The sequence below is a fragment of the Hemiscyllium ocellatum genome, chromosome 4 (assembly GCF_020745735.1).
Source record: "Hemiscyllium ocellatum isolate sHemOce1 chromosome 4, sHemOce1.pat.X.cur, whole genome shotgun sequence".
In the NCBI taxonomy this organism is placed as follows: Eukaryota; Metazoa; Chordata; class Chondrichthyes; order Orectolobiformes; family Hemiscylliidae; genus Hemiscyllium; species Hemiscyllium ocellatum.
The window spans coordinates 105,104,220-105,126,190 of record NC_083404.1 but is presented as its reverse complement, the minus strand read 5'-3'; the positions used below and the strand labels follow the sequence as shown (position 1 = coordinate 105,126,190).

Sequence of the window (21,971 nt, the reverse complement as noted above, 5' to 3'; positions counted from 1 at the left end):
AAGCCTTTTTGACTTTTTCAGTTAGATTGCAGCTAATTTTTGTATACTGTTGTCATTTTGTACTCCTTAGTGCCCTTGCCTAATTAATCTATTGTGAAACTTGAATTGACCCTGCATTCACAGGCTTTTAGAAACGTGTTCTAAATTTCACTATCATTTGTCAGAAAGTGTTCTGAGTTTATTCCTAGACTTTTAAATCACCTTCAATTAAAATGTAAATAGCTGCTAACCATTGTGAAGATAGTAATGTGACTGTACACTTATTTTCATGAAATCGACTATATTTTCCCATGCAGGAGGAGGGTCACTGGATATGAAACATTTAACTCTGCTTTATCTTCACAGATGCTGCTAAACTTGCTGGGTTTCTCTACCAATTTGTTTTTGTTATATAGATTCTCTTTGTGTATGGTTGCCAATAATTTGCTAGGACATTGGCATCTGTAATAGTTGCTTCAGTGCTGTTTTGTATTTTTTTGTTCTTGTATCCTTCAATAATGGGCATACACTTCTTCTTTCCTCCTGCCCTTGTTCATCTTTATTTCCTGTTCGCCTCAGGCACATGATTTGTGGCATCCCTGTGAGTAGCTCATCCTAATTACGATAAGCTTTTCAGCCTCAACAACTATAGTTGAAAATGTCAAGAGCAGCATTTCGTGAGAGCACCAGCCCATCCAATTCTGTCTCCATCCAGACATATTGAATATGTTTAGCCACTTCATTATTGCTATTAGGTTAGGATTACCAGGATTTTTACCGGATGACATCACATTCTGTGAGGGCTAATTACTATAACAAGAAGCTGAGCTAGCTTTTGACTCATCAGTGGCTCTCTAGAAGCAGGTAGGTATAATGTGTAGTTGGGAATTTAATAAAGAAGGGAAAAAGTGATGCTGCTTTTTTTCTATTTTTTAAATGAGACAGATTCTAGAAATCCTATGTCTCTTTCCAGTAATAGAGGGTAATTTCAAGTAGAGGGTAGCAGTTAGAGTTTGAAGAGCTAGAGAGCCGAGTCTGAATTTTTATTACATTCCAAATAAAAATGGTTACATTCTGGAAAAGAAGGCAATTAGTGTTTTTTTTTCTCTTATCTGAGCTTGGGCATTTCCATCAGGATCAAGACAGTATTAATTAAAATATTACACTTATAAGCAGAGGCAAGAATAAAGGCATGTTTAACTATAACTCCACAAAGGTAGCAAGGCAAGTATTCCAGCTGTAGTTTGTGGATTCTAAAGAATGCCAATGTAATCTACAACAACATTTCCAGTAAGTGCTTGGGTTTCAGCAACTGTAATTAAGATTAAGTGGGTGGTTGAACTTCAAACACTGTGCTACCTTTTAGTGAAATTTGCCCAGACACTGGTCCCCTTAGGATAATGTCTTCCGATTTGGTCTGTGATCGGGAACAATAAGGTGTGCTTGTGAGTGAGGCAGCTATGGAGATTGAGACAGTAGAAGTGGAGGAGGCTCAGCTATTCCAAACAGATTCTAGGTTTTTGAGTAAGAGCTGTAGGAGGTGAATGAGATATTTCATCTTGGCATCCTAGTGCAAGGATCTGTTCATGTAGGAGAAATGAATAGAAACTGTAGGAAACAGTGTAGTTGGGGGATAGGTACAGTTCTGTGCGACTGAGAGTTTGAGTCCAGAAGGCTGTACTGCCCAACTGGTGTCATGGTTTCAAATATCTGCTCTATATCAGAGAGGACCTTGTAGTGGTAGAGGAAGGATCCCATGATCTTGTACCAATGACATCAGACGATGAAAGAAGTTCTGCTCATGGAATGTGAGCAACTAAGGGCTCAATTTTAAAAGCAGAGCCTCAACGTTTAATAATCTTTAGATAATTACTGGAGCCATGAGTAAATTCACATTGTGTAAACAGGAGCACGGTGTTAAATATGTGCAAAAAAATTGACATAAGATAAATAGGTTTTGATTTGTGGAGCACTAACATCAGTACTGGGAAAAACTAAGAACTGAATTGTTGGGCGGCTTTCATCTGAACATCTAAATGGTCCCAGCATAATGGTGAGTCATGAGGCATTCTTGCCATTGTCCCTCAAATAATTGTATATGTGGAAAACTATACATTCAGCCAGGCATTAGGTGATAGCTATCATAAGGATAGTTTTGTGTACATCTGTACCCATGTTTCATGCAGGTCACTGAATATGATAAATAACCTCACCACTAGCACAGGAGCAATAATTTATGTAATTATATAATGAATATAGTTCCACCACTTCAGTTGCCCTACTGTTGTTCTGTATGTCACTATATCTTGCAGCAGTGTTAAGATCTCCACACAACTTAATGAATTTAGGCTCATGTTTCCACACAGCCTGCTGAACAGTTTGAGTAACAAATTTATTTTCATAAAGCACTTCTAACTTGCTTGGGGGAAAAGATAAAAGTTGGGCAGAACAGTTTGGGAAGGGAGCGCCAGTATTTGATATAGACAGCTTATTTTTGACTTAATGGTGAGATAAATGCACAAGTCAAAGCTCTGCATTGTTCTAAATCTGAAGGTTTTTGGACAGGAGAAGGTTATTGGAATAGGTATCAGCAAGCGGAATTTTACTGTGTAGCCTTGCACTGAGAACTATGCTTTGGTGTGATAAATAAAGAAGATGTAGGCAAGGATCGGAAGAGATTTGGGAGGGTGGGGGGGGACAGGTTTTGGAGGAGCTGAATATATGAAGGTGGGAAGAAATGCCAGAAGAGCATTTCGGTCTGTAGGGGTAAATGAGGGATTTGACAGATGGACAGAAACGAGGTTGGCGGTGATGTAGACCATAAGCTGAACTTCCGATTCTATGTTCTGACTCAACAGTCTGACTCAACATTGGGTATTGTCCCAAGGGGATGATGGAATCAATAATGGAATTTGAAAAAGATGCTCTGGCCCTCTTACTGTTTAACTAGGGAAACTTTAGCTGAATCAAGGATAGCATAAACAAAACACTGTGGAGAAAACTTTCAAAGGCATGATGCATTTCTCCTATTTATATTTAGGTTTACCACATTTGAATACACCAGGTATGGGCAAGGGAACATATGGCTGTTAAGGAGAAAAAGGAGTGCAACTGATTTTGATGTCAAAGTAGAATTGGACTGAAGGCCACCTAGCAAACCAATGTCAATGGTAATGCTTAAAGGACAATAGCTTGACTGTTTAAGGTTCTTCATTAAAGTACCTTCAGTGCAGGTGGAACTGGAGACATCTCAAGAAAGGGAACAGTAAATGGAGGACACATGTAAATGAGAAAATAATCAATAATCCTGTAGACGGGACCACGGTGATTGCATACAGGGAGGAAGTTGAAATTACATGGACCATTGATTTCTTCTGATACCATGCTTTATCATATCGGTTGTTATAATTATCTTAATTTCTCATGGTCCTTGATAGCAATCTCTGTCTTGGTGCTCAAAAATCTTATATTTGCTTTGCTTTCTAAATTGTCATTGTCTTCCTTGCTTTTGTTTTTGTCCCAACTATTTTACTAATCCAATACCAGATATTCTTGTTTCTTCATATACATGCCCAAGTTGTACCTTGGTGATTTTGAAGAATTTGTTCTCGTGCGTCAACATTATTCAACATTTCTTCATTAGCTGTGTGCAGTGGTATTTTGGTTTGAAAAAAAAACTGCTCATAGAATCCCTCTAGTGTGGAAACAGGCCTTTTGGCCCCTCAAGTCCACACCGACCCTCTGAAGAGTATTCCACCCAGACCCATTCCCTTACTGCTGTACATTTACCCCAGTGAACATCCTGAACACAATGGCAATTTAGCATGGCCAATTCACCTAACCTGCACATCTTTGGATTGTGGGAGGATCTTTGGATTGTGGAAGGAAACCAGAACAAACCTACGCAGACATGGGAGAATGTGCAAATTCCACACAGGCAGGCACCCAAGGCAGGAATTGAACGCGGGTCCCTGGCGCTATGAAGCAGCAGTGCTAACTACTGCACAACTGTACAATCATATTTCTAGAGATCTCGCATTATTGCAAATGTTTGTTGCAAGTGTTGTGTGCCTCAGTCCCTTTTTACCATAAAATGCCATTGATTACAAAAAGTGTAAAATTGTTTAGAAATTAATCATGACGATAAAGATGATATGCACTTTTTTGTGAACACGTAAGTTAGCTGGAACAGGCAATTCAGCCATTCGAGCCTGTTCTGCCATTTCACATGATCATGGCTGATCTTATCCTGGTCTCAAATCCACTTTCCTACCTGCTCCCCATCGACCTTTTATCTGGCTTTTCATCAGGAACCTACCTGTTTCTTTCTTGAATCTGTTGATTGATTCTGCCTCTGAGTTCCACAGATTCACAACCCCTTGAGAGATGTAGTTTCTCCTCATCGCAATTTTGAACCTACCTCCTCACATTGTATATCTACAACCTCTTGTTCTCAACTATCTCACAAAGGGGAACATCTATTTAACGTATATCTTCTCAATACCCTTTAGCACACATTTCCTCAATCTGATTCCCCTCCTTTTTCTGAACTCCAGCAAGTATAAACCCAAGCTTTTCAACTGCACTCTGTATGACAGCCTTTTCATCCCTTGAAGCAATCTGGTGAACCTCCTTTGAACAGCGTCTAGATTCGAGTGGTGCTGGAAAAGCGCAGAAGGTCAGGTGGCATCTGAGGAGCAGGAAAATCGACGTTTTTGGCAAAGACCTTAATCAAGAATGAAGGCAGGGAGCCTCCAGGGTGGAGAGATAAATGGGAGGGGATGGGCTGGGGAGAAGGTAGCCAAAAGTGCCATAAGTAGATGGACCTGGGGATGAAAGTGATAGGTCAAAGAAGAGGGTGGAGCGGATAGGTGGAAAGGAAGATTGGCTGCCAGGTAGGACAGGTCATGAGGATCGTGCAGAGTTGGAAAGTTGGAACTGGGGTAAGGTGGGGGGAGGGGAAATGAGGAAACTGGTGAAGTCCTCATTGATGCCCTGGGGTTGAAGTGTTCCGAGGTGGAAGATGAGGCATGCTGCCTTCAGACGTTGTATAGTGAGGGAGTGGTGGTGGAGGGGGCCCAGGACCTGCATATCCTCGGCAGAGTGGAAGGGGGAGTTGAAATGTTGGGCCATGGGGCGGTAGGGTTGACTGGTGCATGTGTCCCAGAGATGTTCCCTAGAGTGCTCTGTGAGAAGGCGTCCGGTGTCCCCAATGTGAAGGAGACTGCAACTGATACAGTAAATGGTATTGGTGCATGTGCAGGTGAAACTTTTGGTGGATGTAGAAGGCTCCTTTGGATGGAGGTGAGGGGGCGGGGGGGGAGGGAGGAGAGACGGGGGAGGTGTGGGCGCAGGTTTTGCAATTCCTGCAGTGGCAGGGGAAGGTGCCAGGAGGGGAGGGTGGGTTGTTGGGGGGCATGGAACTGACCAGGTAGTCACAGAGAGAACAGTCTTTGCAGAAAGGGTTGGGGAGGAAAATATATCCCTGGTGGTGTGGTCATTTTGGAGATGGCGGAAATATCCGCGGATGATGCGGTTTATGCGAAGGTTGGTAGGGTGGAAAGTGAGGACCTGGGAGGTTCTGTCCTTGTTACGGTTGGAGGGGTGGGATTTGAGGGCGGAGGTGCAGGATGTGGATGAGATGCGTTGGAGGGCATCTTCAACCACATGGGAAGAGAAATTGCAGCCTCAAGTGCTACCAGATGCTCTCTCAAGTAAGCAGGACAAAACTGGACACAATGTAGTCTCACCAATACCTTCTAATTGCAGCAACATTTTTTTTACATATATAATCCAATCCTTTTGCAATAAATGCTGAGATTCCATTTGCATTCCTTATTATCATATGCTGCACCTTCATACTCATTTTCTGCGATTCATATTTAAGGGCACCTAGATCCCTCTGCACTAGTGCATTTTGAATTTGCCATGTAAATAATATACCCTTTTATTTTCTAGCCAAAATGGATAACCTTGTACTTATCCACATTAAACCTCACCAGCCAGATTCTGGCCTGTTTTCCTAGCCTATCAATGTCCATCCATAAATGCTTTATCTCCTCATGATAGTGTGCTTTCCCACCTATTTTATTATCATACACAATGTTTTCTATGTTACACTCTGTCCCTGCAGACCATTTACATATATTGTAAATAATTGAGGTCTGAGACCTGAACCCTGCTGCAACCCATTAGTTATAGCTTGCCATCCAGAGAAGGACCAATTTATCCCAACCCTCTGTTTCCTGTCAGCCACCCAATCCTCTATCTAAGCCAATAAACTACCCTTAACCCTCCAGGATCTAGCTTTCTAGATCAGTCTTCTATGTGGCACCTTGTCAAATGCTTTCTGGAAATCTAGATGTACTATATCCACCTTAAACAGTTCCATACTTGTAAAGTATACTTGTCCTTCATGAACCCCTGTTGCCACTGGTGAACTAAGCTTTGTTTATCCAAGTGTTCAGTTATTTCCTCTATGATTGATTGGGTCTAGCAACTTGGCTACAGAGGTCAAACAAACTGGCCCATAGTTTCTCACTTTGTGCCTAACTCCTCCTTCGAATAAGGATGTCACATTAATGGGTTTCTAATCTATTGGTATCTTTCCAGAGTCCTGGGAATTTTGGAAAATCATAAGTAATACATCTACTCTCTGTGTTGCCACTTCCTTTAATACCCTAAAGTGCAGACCATCAGGCCTGGGGACTTGTCTGCCTTTAATCTCATTAGTTTACTTTATACCTTCTCCCTAGTTATACTAATTTCACCAAGTTCCTCTGTATTAACTGCAGTTTTTGGGAAGAAATTAATATTTTCCACTGTGGAAAACCTGGTTGTTCCAGCATGCCAATGTGTTCCAGAAACCCTTTTTAATAAAAAAACTAAATTTGATTTAGTTAGCAGCAATAAATTTAATGGATGGTGGTTCCTCATAATTCAGAGCTAATAATTCAGGACTTGCTAGTTGTAACATGTTGATCTGGCCCAGAACTTAAAATATACTGGCCATGGAATTGTTGGAGGACAGAGCGAAATATTATGGTAACTGAAAATCTGAAATTAAAATGAAGTGCTGGAGAAATACAGCAGGTCTGGCAGCATCAATGGAGATACAAATAGACTTAATATTTCAAGTCTGATATGACTCTTCGAAGCTGATAGTCATATTGGACTTGATGTGTTGGAGGAGCTATGCATGGTTGTTAATTGCTCTTGAACTTCTAGCACTTCCAGAACCAATAATAGACTGGTCCCCTGGTCCTTGACAGACAGGTGGTTATGTAACTTTTTTTGCGCTCTGGAGCTAAGAGTATTCTGAATTATGTCATTTGTGTGTAGTGTCTGACTACTTTGTATGTTATTCCTGTAGGCCCTGGGGCAACTGAACAGGAATCAGCAGAGTTACCCAATGGAGAGCATGGTGTCGGAAAAACTGACGGCATGGGTAAGGTTGAAACAAGAACTTTCTGTATCTCTACTTACTGCAGAAATTCAGATAGGAATCTTTGGTAAAAGCTATGATTATTTTTGGATATGATTTCTTCTGTTTGGACAAAGAGCTTATTTTTCAAAAATGAAGGAATTCCTTTCTACTGAGGACTTGATTCTCAAAGGGATAAGCGTTAACAGGTGCGACATTCCCTCCTAATTAGTGATTCTTGAGCATTGAATGATTAGAAAGTTTTTGTTTCAATTTCTCAATATCATAGTTGGTCATAATGCACTCCTCACTACTTTTCTGCATGTTCACTTTCCAGTTGTGCTTACCATGATTCCTGGATAGTTCCAGGAACAGTGTAGAGATATCTAGCCAAGGAATATAAGCAATTTGGCTAAGTCAGTGTGAAAAATCCTTTCTTTATCCCACAATCACGTACTGGAGATCGCAGTGGGTCAGTCAGATTTCATGGAGAGAAAACAATCTAACGTTGAGTTTAGAAGAGTCATCTAGATGATCTCTACCTTTTTTTGTTTTCAGTACAGATGCCACCATCTGCAGTAATTTGCAGATTGCTCAGTCATGAAACATTTTTCTCTATCTGGTAATAGTTAAGAATACAGTCCTGTTGCTGCTGTTTTAGAAGACCAAGATGTTTTAAAGTTACAGGTCATTGATTTGAGGCAGGAAGGCTATGTGATGAGCAGATCTTTTTTGATGAAGTTCTTTCTAAGCAGCGGGATGAAAGTGAAGAAACCATTTAGAATCACCCCTCGTCTCAGTGTTTGTTTGTTTGGGGAGAAGCCTATAATCTCATAGATATAGTAACAAAGAAACATAAGAAAATGGTTGTGGTTGTTGAAGGTCAGGCATCTCAGCTGCAGAACAACTCTGCAAGAGTTTCTCGAGTAGTGTCCTAGACCCAACCACTTTCATCTGTGTCATCTATGACCTTCCATCATAAGATTAGAATTGATATATGCTCACAAACTATTCAGCATCATGTGCAACTCCTTGGATATTGTCCAAATCTTGTTTCAAATGAAACAAGATTTGGACAATATCTAGACTTGGGCTGACAAGTGGCAAGTAACATTTGCATCTCACAAATGCCAGAAAATGACCACTTTTAATAAGTGACAATCTAACCACCATGCCTTGACACTCAATGGTGTTGCCATCAGTGTGATTCCCTTTCATAAACCTATTTGGTGATAATACCTTTGATTAGAAACTCATCTGGACATTCAAATACAGTGGGTACAAGAGCAGAACAGAGTCTAGGAATATTGAGGCAAGTAATTCACCACCTGACTCCCCAAAGCCCGTTCTTCATATACAAGGCACAAGTCAGGGGTGTGATGGAATATCTCCCACTTGCCTGGAACGGTGACAGCTCTAACAACGCTCAAGAAGCTTGACACTATCTATGACAAAGTACCCCACTATAATGGCACTACATCCATAAGCATTCACTCCCTTCACTCAGTACACAGTCCTGCAACAATCTACAAGAAGTGTCAAAGTGCAGGACTTCGCTAAAGATCCTTAGACAGCGCCTTCCAACAAGGGCAGCAGAAGGATGGAAATGTCACCGCCTGCAAGTTCCCTTCAAGTGACTCCCCATTCTAACCTGGAAATATATCCCTGTTCCTTCATTGTCACTCAGTCAAAATCCTGGGTCAACCTATTGCACTAGAAGTGCAGTGGTTCAAGGCGGCAACTTGCCACCACCTTCTCCAGGACAACTAGGGGCAGGTGATAAATGCTGGTCAGTCAACATCACCCATGTTCCTCAAGTGAATCTAAAAGAAAATTTGATTCTCCTCATGTCCTTCTGTATAAGAATTTCTAAGAGGAGTTTGGAAGAATGAGACTTGCTAATTATATTAGTGAACTGGAATCACTTCTAATATATATTAGTCAATGCTTGAATCTTTAGGGTAGTTTTTTTATTCGTTTATATATTTTTAATTTCAGGTACTTTTCATTAATTTTTCTACAAAGCAATAAATTGAATAAGATAATGTTGAACTCTATTTATTTTACTATTTGTTTTCCCCTAACTTGAGCTTTGAAACTACTTAGTGGTCCTATTGTTGCATTGGTGAGTTCTTACATTTAAGTAATTATTGATTGAAATGTGCTAACTACCTAATTTCTCTGTCTCTATGACAAAGCTTTGATCAATTAAGTCATTGCTCATGTCTGGGGTATTCCTTTAGGGATAACAATTTTACAAAGCAGATTAAAATTCTGCAAAGCTGGTTGACTGTGTGTGATGTTATTTGAAATGCATATTTTTTCTTAATTTCTAAATTTTGCCTGTAAAATCCGAAACTTGAGACTGAAAAGGATCAACATACTACCCTGTGTTCATAATGATCATTAGGAATGTAGAGGACTTGTACATGTGAAGTAATTACAGTATTAATAGTGCAAAAGATTGAGTTTATGTTCCTCCATCTAATAACTTGAATAGCATAACATTTGAGAATGAACTGGCTCACTTAATCAGCCCCATATAGTTGTGATGCTTTGTGCATAATGATTAGGAAATTCCCTAACCACTTGAAACTAGGTAATGTGCTATGAGAGGCTTTATCCACTTTGTTACGAGGACTGGTGGGGGAGGTTTGTGTGGTGGGGACATTTTTGAAAATGGCTCTTGATGTAAAACAAGTCCATTGTATTACCAATACCTAATTTTTAGAGGATGTCTTTTGCCTCCACTAGAAATAGCTCAGTTTCTTGAAGGAATTCAGCATAATTGATGACTGCATATAAATGCAAATACTTTGTTAAAGCCTCACCATTTCCTTAAGATCAGTTACAATTATTAAGGCACAGAGGAGGCCATTTGGCACATTAAGTTCATGTCTGCTGTCAGGAATAGTTCATTAATTCCATTTTCTCTCACAGTATTCCTGCGATACTGCAAGATTATTTTTCAAATTGATCCGATTTCCTTTTGAAATCATTGGTCGGTCTATGTCACATTATGGGATGTCAGTTTTAGGTTATCTTGTGTTTTTAAAAAAAGCTGCGCATCTTGTCAAAGCCCTCAAGTCTGTGTTTCCTCATTTGATTGGCTAATAGGAACAACTTTTCTTTGATGCTTCCAGTAGACATAATATTTTGTATTTCTATAAAATCTCCTCTTGATCCCTTTTAAGAAGTGTAAGAACCCTAAACTAACCTTGAAAGAAAATCTGTCAATCCTGGGATGGTCAGGTGAGACATGTTTGCAATTTCTGTACAATATGGAAACTTGAGGATACTTCATGTTTTGAAGATCTCCAATGGCACAAGCTTAAATTTTCAAATTTTGAGCCACTTAGAGCAGTGAGGTGGCGAGTACCTGACTCATATATGCTGGGTGATGGTCACACATAAGCAGTAAGGATTCAGTAGCTGATGAATGGCCATCTGGAAGAAGGAGAGGAGATGCAGGCTTCTTATTGTGTATGTAACTCAAGCTTTGCTGTGGGAAACTGTGTAGAAATGATGGTACCTTGGAAAAAGTGTGCTGAACGTTTGACAACCAATGGCAAAGGAGAGTACAGAGAGGTGCAGAAGTCAGTTGATTCTATAGTTAGGTAACGGACAGACCTTCCTGCCTCCCTAGTGCCTGTCGTATATTCTGTCTGAAGAATTATGTGAACCAGAAGTTGTGGTGGATGCTGACGCAAAGATTTTGGGATGACACGGTGGCTCAGTGGTAGCACTGCTGCCTCCCAGTGCCAGGGATCCAGGTTCAATTCCAGCCTCTGGCGACTGTCTGTCTGCGTAGGGTTTGCACATTCTTCCCGTGTCTGCATGGGTTTCCTCTGGGTGCTCCAATTCCTCCTACAGTCTAAAGACCTGCAGGTCAGGTGAATTGGCCATGCTAAATTGCCCATAGTGTTAGATGCATTAGTGAGAGGGAAATTAGTCTGGTGGGGGGTGGGTTACACATCAGAGGGTCGATGTGGACTTTTTGGGCAGAAGGGCCTATTTCCACACTGTTGGGAATCTAATCCTAAGAGGCCAAATATTGAGCGCCTATAGTTTTGAATTTCAAGAGCTAGGGAGAAAGTTTTTAAAAAGTAGGAGTTTGAAGGTAGTAACTTGAATTACACCTGTACATAAAAGCAAAGCAAAAAGAAAACAGTAAGGATTAGCATGTAGCTACAGGTATAATGCAAGGAGCGATTATTACCTGTAAGGATGGTGGAAGTGGAAGCTGTCTGTTATTTCAAAAGGAAATTGAATGGGCACTTGAGCAAAATAAACCTGCAGAGCAGCAGGGAGAATGGGACCGATTTGCATTGGATTAGATTAGATTCCCTACAGTGTGGAAAGTGGCCCTTCAGCCCAACGAGTCCACACTGACCCTCTGAAGAGCAACCCACCCAGACCCATTCCCCTGAATGATGCACCTAACACTACAGGCAATTTAGCATGACCAATTTGCCTAACCTGCACATCTTTGGATTGAGGGGAAACCGGAGCACCCAGGAAACCCACTGGGAGAATGTGCAACTCCACACAGTCGCCCGAGGCGGGAATTGAACCAGGGTCCCTGGCACTGAGAGACAGCAGTACTAACCACTGAGCCACAATTGCTCCACAGAAAGCTGACAGACTAGCTTTTCCAGCAACACATTTTTCAGCTCTGATCTCTAGAATCTGCAGTCCTCACTTTTTCCACAGACTAGCTTGGGCCAAGTGGTTGTCTCCTTGTAATTTCTGTGACACATTCACGATCTAAAATTCTATTTCTCCTTTTTGAATCTAGTTAATGCCTTGTTCGAAGTGCCTTGCTTCCTCCAAACCTCTGTGTTCGTTTCTCTGTAACTCATTTTAAGTTCTTAATGTTCCAGTTCTTGGTTTGAATTAATACCATCATGTCAAGAAAGTAAAAGAATACACCCCAACTAATTAATTACCTGCTGTACACATTATATCTTCTCTTCTTTCTCTCCACCCCCCACCCCCGGCAACATGTTTATGCTCGTTCTGTTCTTGCTGTACTGCCTATCTTCAGTTGGTACCTATGTCACTCCTGTGATGGTGAATGAATGCCAGCTTGCCAAAAAATTTTTCTTTCTTTTTTTATGTGCCTGGCAGCACTTGACACAACCCAAATCTTTTGATGTTAGATCCAGCAGATTTTATAATAAAATTCATTAATGGACAGTCTGTTAACCTGACTCTTGAGATTTATCAAGAGGATCAGCCTAGATACAATGGGAAGTTATGACTTTTTTCCTCTTGAAGTAGTAAGTGGACATATTGCAGAATGCAAACCAGATTGGAATACTCTGCTCATCGTTTTGAAGCTAGAATTGCAATAGTTCCAGATTTTTTTTTTTCCCTTTTTTTAAAATTGGAAGATGAGGCAATGTATTGGTTGGAACACAAACCAAAAAACAGTGAACGCTAGAAATTTGAAACAATGAAAAGTTGGAGAAATTCAAGCAGGTCTGGCAGCATCTGTACCAAGTTCATAACGCTACTCCAATTAACCATCATTCCAAATGTCTCAATCTTAAGGACAAAATAATTACAAGTCTCATAATGGGAGATAATTCCAAAATTGTTTTTGTTCTGTATTTTATGTATACATTTTTATGTGTGTGTGTGTCTCTCTCTCTCTCAGAACTAAACCATTATAAAACATAGCTGTGCCTTTGAATATAAGCCTTTTTATCCCAAAAGCATTCTTCCTTCTGTCAGCATAAGTTTACATAAATCAACCTTTAAGGTTCAGATTAATACAGACCAAATACCACATCAGCCTCTATCCACGAGAGATGGTAACTATTAAGACATGCGAGCAGAAGCAGGCAATTCGGTTTAAGTCTGCTGTGAAATTTATTTGTGATAATGTCTGATCTGATGATACTCAACTCCACTTTTCTGTGACTTCCCTAAACCCTTATTCCTTGCAAACAAAAAGATTTTTAATTTCTACCTTCAGTATCCCATTGACCAAGCCTCAATAAGTCTATGGTGAAGAATTCCACAATTATTCCTCCCTTTGTAGTTGAACATGCTGACTTCTGTTCCTCGACTTCCCCATGAAGGGTCACAATCTTTCTGCATCTGCCTTGTTACGTTTCCTACGAATCTTGTTCCAATAAAGTTGCCTCTCACTCATCGAAAATCCATGAGTACCTGCCCAGTTTACTCAACTCAAGGTAACCCCTCCTTCCCTGTGGTCAATCTTGTCAACGTTCTCTGGACTACTTCCCGTACCAGTATATCTTCCTGTAAATAATAGATCCAAAATACTTCATAGGGTTACAGCTGTGGTCTGACTAATGCCTTGTATAGCTTTAATAAGTCTTCCCTACTTAACACTCCATTCACTTTGATCTCAAGGCAAACATTCCATTTGCCTTCCCTATTATCTGCTGAACTTGAATGCTAGATTTTGAGATTCATCGTTGAGGAGACTCAAATCCTCTGTGTTGTAGTTTTCTTCATTTAAATAACATTCAGCCCCTCTGTTCATCCTGCCAAAGTCTCACTTTCCCCATACTATATTCCATCTGCTAAGTTATTTTTGTTCCTTGCTTAACCTATGTCCCTTTAGACTTTGTGTCATCCTCAAAACGCCCCTATTTTTGACATGAAATATTCTTTCCATATTCAAGTCATTAATAAATTATTATAAATAATTACAGCCCCAGCATGATCCCTGTGGCACACCACTAGTTTGCCACACTGAAAATGCCCCTCTTAACCCAACTGTGTTTTTTGTTAGTTGAACAATCCTCTATGTAAACTACCTCCAAGACCATGGGCTTTTAAGTAGTCTAATGTGTGAAGCCTTATCAAATGTTTTCTAAAAATCCAAATATCACATCCACTACTTCCCCTTTGTCTGTCCACCTCTCAGAATTCTAATTAACTTGTCAGGCATGATTTCCCCTTCATGAAGCTATGCTTACTTGTGATGCAATTCTAAATGATTGATCATATCCTTTGTAATAGACTCTAATATTTTCCCAATGATGGTCATTAAGCTAATCGGTCTAGAGTCATTTCACTTTTTCACCCCCTCACTCTTTGTTTAAAGGAGTTAAATTGATTGTTTCTTCAATCCTGTGGGACTTTACCAGAATTGAAGGATTCATGGAACATTGTTACCTGTCCATCCACTATTGCTGTAGCCTTCCTTGTGTACCAATTTCTTCTTCAGAATGATTGCCCAGTTACAGTGGATCTGAAGATAATAGAAGTTTCCAGTCACTTCCAGTGGAATGGTTTAGTGTGATTGAGATGCAGCACCTTGTCCCAAGACCACAGTTTTCTACACATGGTCAGGGAGAGCAATTTACAGGATTGGTAAATAGTCTTAGTCGTCATACCCAAGTTTCCTTGTGGCCAAATAGCATGACTTTTTCAGTATAAGAGTGCACTCTGTTCAGGATATAAAATGGTTTTGTCTTAAGTTTTAGTGGAGCTTGCTATGTGATCTAATTTACAAAGTACACAACATCCTCCCTTTAAGATAAGATTGTATTCCTGAAAACCAGCATGAAGTATAGCATGGTATCCCATTAAATTCAATGTTAAAGTTAAAATTCTCTTCCAAAAGTAAGCTTTTTTTGCCTTGATAACCACTGTAAATGCTCATTGTGCACTGCTACCTGAAAAACACAAATAAATCTTTGTAAATATAGCATAAATTAAAATGAGGCAGCAGTCACCAATCTTTATCTTTTGCAGTCCTTCAGACATGAGGATGAACTCACTTCAGCTGTGGCTGATGTAACTTCACGGGCAACATCATGAGATTCTTGGCCTCTGTTCCCCTCTGGCCATAATCCCTACCATACACCTTTCAGGCATGTCGACATTGTTTCTTCTAAAGAATTAGTAATTAAGTCCTTTTGTATCCACGGAATCACAAAGTCCCCTATCTGTGCCATAAACTAAGTAAGAAGTCAATATCCATGGACAAAAATTGCGCAATCACAATTTTTAATGAGCTGCTTATTCTTAAATTTCATCATTCCGAGGTTTGCCAGAAAGGAATCCTTGCAGATAAGGAGGAATGGCAATTATTGTTGTCATTGAAGAATTCTACCTGTGCCAAAATTCCTTGTTTGGCACATTTGTGCCATCTGTTGTATTGATGGGTTGTGGGAGAGATTTAAGCCTTGAATATTGCTAATGCTCTCTGAACCACCATGGCTGTAACAATTGGATCATGGGAAAAGCAGCTTTCACATTTTTGGAAATTTCATCAGGGCTGATGGGATGACTTGGGCAGTTATTCAATATGAGTAATATTTTGAACGCCATATTTTCTCTGGCACAGTTGTCTCTAATGATATGCCCTCCAGGCAGGGATGGCAAACCGAAGTTTACTTGATGGAGTTTCCTGTTATCAAAGTTTTCTTGTTAGATTGCCAAACGATGCACAGATGCTTCTTGGAGCAATACCTCAATGCCCTTGGTGACTTGGGCTGGCACCAACCCTACACCCCCCACCACCCCAACCTCTCTTCGAAGGCTTAAACTTAAATTTCTTGCTGCATTCCCACCAACTAAAATAGGCGACTTTTGACCACTTTAAATTCTGGTATTGTCATTCCCTGTTGTGAAGTGCATGTCTGTTGGGCATACATTTTCCAAAAGTGTTTTTTGTTTTGTTTAGTATTGAAAACTTGTTTTGCTGACTGCCTACCACCTTCAAATGGGCAGATAATTCAGTAGCTACTCCTGTATTGGCATTTGTGCCCACATCAGACCATTCTGTTCTGCAAATAAATGCACATCTTGTATTGTGAGAATTCTCTATTATGAGCACTGAAACACTGAGCTTTCATCCTGTTTATTCTGAGAGGTCTCAAATCTTTCTGACTTTTCTTGGAATACCATCAAACTAAGAAGCTGTTAATTTTGGTTTTTTGAGTCAGGAACCTAAACATCTTCCCATGTTCTCCATGCATGAAGCTTCTAGACCAACTTGTCTTGCCACCACTCAAAGGTGGAACCGGAACAAAGTTCTGAAGAAACTCCATTTTGGAAACCTCTGAGAAGAAAACAAATGAAGTTAATCTTTCAAGACTAATAGGGCTAGTCTTCAGAATCCTAATATGATACAAAACATTTTACACACTGCTTGAATTTGCCAGCATTACATGGATAGTTTTCACTATTGTAGGAGACTGTTAGTGTGTTTAGGCTACATTGACAGCTCGTTCTCTTACTTTGAGAGAAATAAAGGGATCTTGTAATGCTTATCCACAGATGCCTCTGGAGGTAGTAGGACTGATTAATTGGAAAGTTAGGAAGGCACAAGAGTCACTTGTCTTGATCAGTTGTAGCATAGATTATAAGAACAGGGAACTTATTTTGGAACTATACAAAATAGTATTTAGATCACAATTGGAATAAATTGTGCAGTTATGGTCACCACACTACAGGACTGATAGTATTGGACTGGAGTGGTGCAGAGGACATTCACCAGGATATTGCCTGGGTTGGAGCATTTTAGGAACAAAGGAACAGGAGTAGGCCATTCAGTGACACCATGGCTGATCTGTGGCCTAACTCCATATACCTACCTTTGGCTCATATTCCCTAATAAAACTTACCAAAAAATAACGATATCTCAAATTTAAAATGAACAATTGATCTGACATCCACTGCCATTTGTTGAAGAGAGTTCCAAACTTCTATCATCCTCTGTGTGTAAAAGTACTTCTGTGCATCTCGTTGTACCCACCCATTGTCCCTACTTTCTGTTGTCTGACATTCAATTAATTTCCCAACCATGTTAGTAATTTGTCCTCCATTTCATGGGCTTCTACCTTAGTTCTCTCTTATGGTACTTTATCAAATGCTTTCTGAAAGTCCATATAAAAACATTCATAGACATTACCTGTCCACTATCTTGGCCACCTCTTCACAAGTTTGAGGTTTGTTAGGCATGACCTACCTGTCAGGAATCCATGCCAGCTCTCGTGACTAACTGCAAATTTGAGTTGTTCAGTTACCTCATCCTTTCTCCAATAGTTTCCCCACCTCAGATGACTACCTCGTATCCAATTGTGTTATGATCACTATTTTATAAATGTTCATGCACAATTAAAGTTATTAATTAAATCCCGTTCATTACTTGTTGCTAAATCCAATATTGCTTGTCCCCTAGATGGGTGCGACACGTTTTGCTGTAAGAAACTGGCCCAGACACACTCCAGAAATTCACTACCTTTCTGACTGATATTGGTCTGCCTCTCCCAATATTGTTAAATTCCCCATTAATGCTACTCTGGCTTTTTATACAATTGCCTATTTTCTGCATTTATACAATATTGTACTTTTGAGCTACTACCAGGTGGCTCTATGCACAACAACTGTTAAAGTTTCAGATCTTTTTGCTGTTGCTCAGTTTTACCCATACAGCTGTAAGTTATAGGAGCCGAATTAGGCCATTGAGTTTGTCAAGTCTGCTCCAACATTCGATCATGGTTGATATGTTTCTCAACCCCATACTCTTACCTTCTCCCCGTAACCGTTGATCCCCTGATAATCACGAATCTATTTATCCCAGTCTTAAATGCAGTCATTGACTTGGCTTACATTGCCTTCTGTGGCAACGAATTCCACAGATTCGCCACTCTCTGGCTGAAGAAGTTTCTTCTCATCTAATTTCCTTCATTCATGGGCTATGCCCTCCACTCCATCCAGGCTTCTGTTCTGCAAGTTTCTTACTCATTTTCTAAACTCAATCATGTACAGACCCAGAGCTCTCAACCAGTCCTTAAATGACAAACTCTACATCCTGAGGTCATTCTTGTAACCCTCCTTTAGATCTCAGATGAGGCCAGCACATCCTTTCTAAGATATGGGTTCCACAACCATTCACAATGTTCCAAATGTGCTGAGCCTCAGCAGTCCATTCCTGCTCTTGTATTTTGGCTCTCTTGAAATGAATGCTAACAGTGCATTTACTGCCAACTGAATCTGCATATTAACCATAAGAGAATCCTGAACTAGGTCTTCTATGTCCCTATGTGCTTCAGATTTTCAAAGCCTTTTCCCATTTAGAAAATAGTTTGTGTCTCTTCTTCCTACCAAAGTACATAGCCTGCCCTTCCCTTTTTAATCTGTATTCTCTCTGCAGAATACTCTGCTAGCCTGTCCAACACCTCCTCCAACCTCCCTGCCTCCTCATTGCTATTCGTCCCTCCACCTTGTCTGCAAACCTAACAATGGTGCTCTTGGTTCCTTCTTCCAGAACTTAACGTATAATGTGAATAGTTGTGGTTCCAATGCAGTCCTGCAGTGATCTCCACTGGTCACTGGCTGCCAATCTGAAAAAAAGCCCTGATAACCACACTCCCTGCTTTCTGCCAACCAGTCAATCAATCAGTCAGTCCTCTATGAAAGCTAGTACCTTGCCCCTAACACCATGGCTGTTATTTTATTTAGCAGACTCTCGTGTTTCCTGAATTATCCTCAGACTGCTGCTCCTCTATCTTCCTTGCGAGGGTCTCTTTCCAGTCACCACGGCATTAGGTTTTTATGGTTACCTTGATTTAATTCCACTACTTTGTACATCTGATTCAGAGCTTCTCCTCTCAAACTGCAGGGTGAATTCTACCATGTTATGGTCACTGTCCCCAGGGGTACCGTCGCCTCTGCCTTCCCCAACCGTTGCCTCATTACACATCACCAAATCCAGAATTGCCTGATTCCTAGTGGGCCCTACCATAAGTTGTTGCAAAACAAAAATCTTGTAGACATTCCACACATTCTTTTTCTTGGGATCCACAACCAAGCTAATTTTCCCAAGCCTTCAGCTTAAAATGCCCTGGTGATTTATTGTGATAATGTCATTCTTACACGCCTCTTTTTTCTCCTCCTAATTTATTTTCTGCCCCACATCCTGACTACTGCTAGGAGGCCAGTACACTACTTAGGTTCCTTAACTCCATGCACAGATTCCATGCCTTCCGACCCTATATGACTTCTTATCTATTTTGTTTCATTTCTTACTAACCATGCAGTCTGCCCAATTGCCTGAGCTTTTGATAGGCCATATATCCTTGGATGTTTAGTTCCCAGCCCTGGTCTTGCAGTGAAAGTCTGTGATACCTACAACATCGTACTCACCAATTTCAATTTGTGCTATAAGGTCATTTACCTTATCTCATTTAGTATATATGCAACATTTGTATAGTCTCCATTTCAGCTACGTAGAGATGCTGGATAGGCTTGGGTTGTTTTCTTTAGAGCAGAGAAAGCAGAGGTGACCTGAATTAAGAGCCATTGGAACAGTGGATGGAAAGCAACTTAGTTGGAAGGTCAATAACAAGGTGGTGTAATTTAAAGGGGAATGGTATGAGGAAAGCCTGTACCCACTGAGGGCAAAGAGAATCTGGAATGCACTGTCCAATAGGATAGTAGAGGCCGGGCTAACACTTGAAACGTAATAATACTCATGGCTCTGGACCAAGTGCTAGAAGGTGAGATTAATATTGATCGGTCACACAGACTTGATGGGCTGAAGGATCTATTCTGTTTTGCATGACTCTGATTCTCAAAGGGGAAACGAGACCTAACCTTAAAATGGTGTTAATATGAAGATATGCTGAACAGTGCAACTTTAAACTGAAGTTTACTAATCTTCATGAGATTAGTAAAACTAAGGAGGTATGTTCTGTGCGGATGTTGGGCCCGACCCAAAAACACCTGAACGAGGAAATGGCCCCAGCGTGGAGCCGGATAGCTAACACAGCCCTGAGAGGGTCCAGCAGTTGGCTGTCACCACAGGGATGCACGCAGATACCCCAGAGAGGCAAGACCAGCAGCAAATGGACACCAGTAACCTCGTAAACTGTTAAAATGGGGGTAAAAATTGACAGCATCTATGTGCGTAGCATCAAATTGGCTACACGATGTGTTTCTACGATGGCCTTCCTGGCCAACATTAAAGCCGACGTCCTGTTTCTGCAGGAGTGTGGGATACCGCACCTCAGCAGCTACAAGAGATGGTCGAGCTTGTGGGCCCATGGGCTGTCAATTTGGTCGGGGGAGCAACGATAGTCGCGCCTCCGGCTTGGGTATCCTGTTGCGAGGAGACAACTTCACCATCTCAGAGGTTAAGGTGGTGGTGGGTGGGCGCCGCCTCGTCACCCATGTCATATACAGGAATGCTCCCCTGAGACTGATTAATGTGTATGCCCCAGTGAGTAAGAGTGCAGCAGCTTGCACTGTTACTGGCTACGTCCAGGCCAGTCATTCTGCCCGGAGACTTCAACTGTATCATTGATGCAGATGGATGATCCGGCGGGGGAGACAGTAAACTGGACGCCATGTCCAGAGCCCTGATGGACGCGGTAAAAGATGCCATGCTGCAAGATGTCTTCAGCGCCCCTGCAGACGGAGCATAGCGTCGATACACCTGGTCACGGGCAGACGGGTCTATCTGCTCAAGGATAGATTACCCGTTTGTGTCCCAAATGCTCTCGGTCAGATCTATCGATGTCGAGCTGGTGTTCTTCTCTGACCACTGCCTCCTGCTGGCCGACTGTCACCTATAGGACGAGCAGCGGGCTGGTAAGGGAACGTGGAAGCTGAACACAAAGCTGTTGATACCAGGAAACATTGAGGAGCTCAAGAGGGACTACGCAGGTTGGAGAACTGTGAAGCCCCTCTTTGAGTCCGCAGTGGACTGGTGGGAAACAGTAAAAGGGAACATCAAGAGGTTCTTCATCCTCAAAGCTGTTCAGGAGGTGAGAGAGAGGCAGGGAAAACTGTCCCAGCTCCAGGAAAGTATGCAGAACCTGCTCCTACTGCAGACGATGGGGGTCGATGTCACAGAGGACCTCAAGGAGGTGAAGGGCCAGCAACTTTTGCTCTTTGCCTCGAAGGTGTCCAGGGTCTGCTCAGTGGAGCAGGACGAGACGTGCTCACGTTCCTTCTTCCAGAAGGTGCACAAAGAGAGCTCCATGCTCAGCCGCCTGAAGGAAGAAGACGGCTCGATAATGTTATCTCAGGCTGACGTAATGAGGATCTGCAAATCCTTCTACGCCAGTCTGTATGACGCAAAGCCGACCGACAGCATGGTCACCCAGTTGTTCCTGTCGTCTCTCACGGAGGTCTTAGGCGACAGAACACGCGAGAGGCTGGACCAGCCGCTATCTCTCGACCAGCTGACCAAGGCCCTCGAGTCCTTCGAAAAGAATAAAACTCCCGGAAGCGACGGCTTACCGATCGAGCTTTATTCCGCTCTGTGGGACTTGATTGGCCAGGACCTGCTGGAGGTGTATGTCAGTATGCTTTGGGCAGGTACCTTGAGTGAATCCATGAGGAAAGGCATCATCACCCTCCTCTACAAGTGGAAGGGGGAGAGGGAGGAGCTCAGAAATTGGAGACCAATCTCACGATTATTGCCAACCGGGTCAGGTCTGCTTTGGGGTTGGTGATTCACCCTGACCAAATCTGTGCTGTACCGGGCAGGAAGATCGCTGAGTCTCCCCACTCCTCAGGGATACGATCGTCTACGTGCGAGACAGAGGGTTGGACGCCTGCCTGATCA

General features: G+C 41.6%; 1 protein-coding gene across 5 annotated transcripts in view; it reads left to right on the top strand.

Moving 5' to 3' along the window:
- The window catches only part of LOC132815046 (microtubule-associated protein 4-like), a 426,923-nt gene that overhangs the window by 118,086 nt on the left and 286,866 nt on the right, over positions 1 to 21,971 (top strand). For all 5 annotated transcript variants that reach the window (XM_060823717.1, XM_060823718.1, XM_060823719.1 and 2 more), the window contains one exon: positions 7,352 to 7,426. In XM_060823717.1, the coding sequence (XP_060679700.1) occupies positions 7,352 to 7,426 (75 nt within the window). The remainder of the gene's footprint in view (positions 1 to 7,351; positions 7,427 to 21,971) is intronic.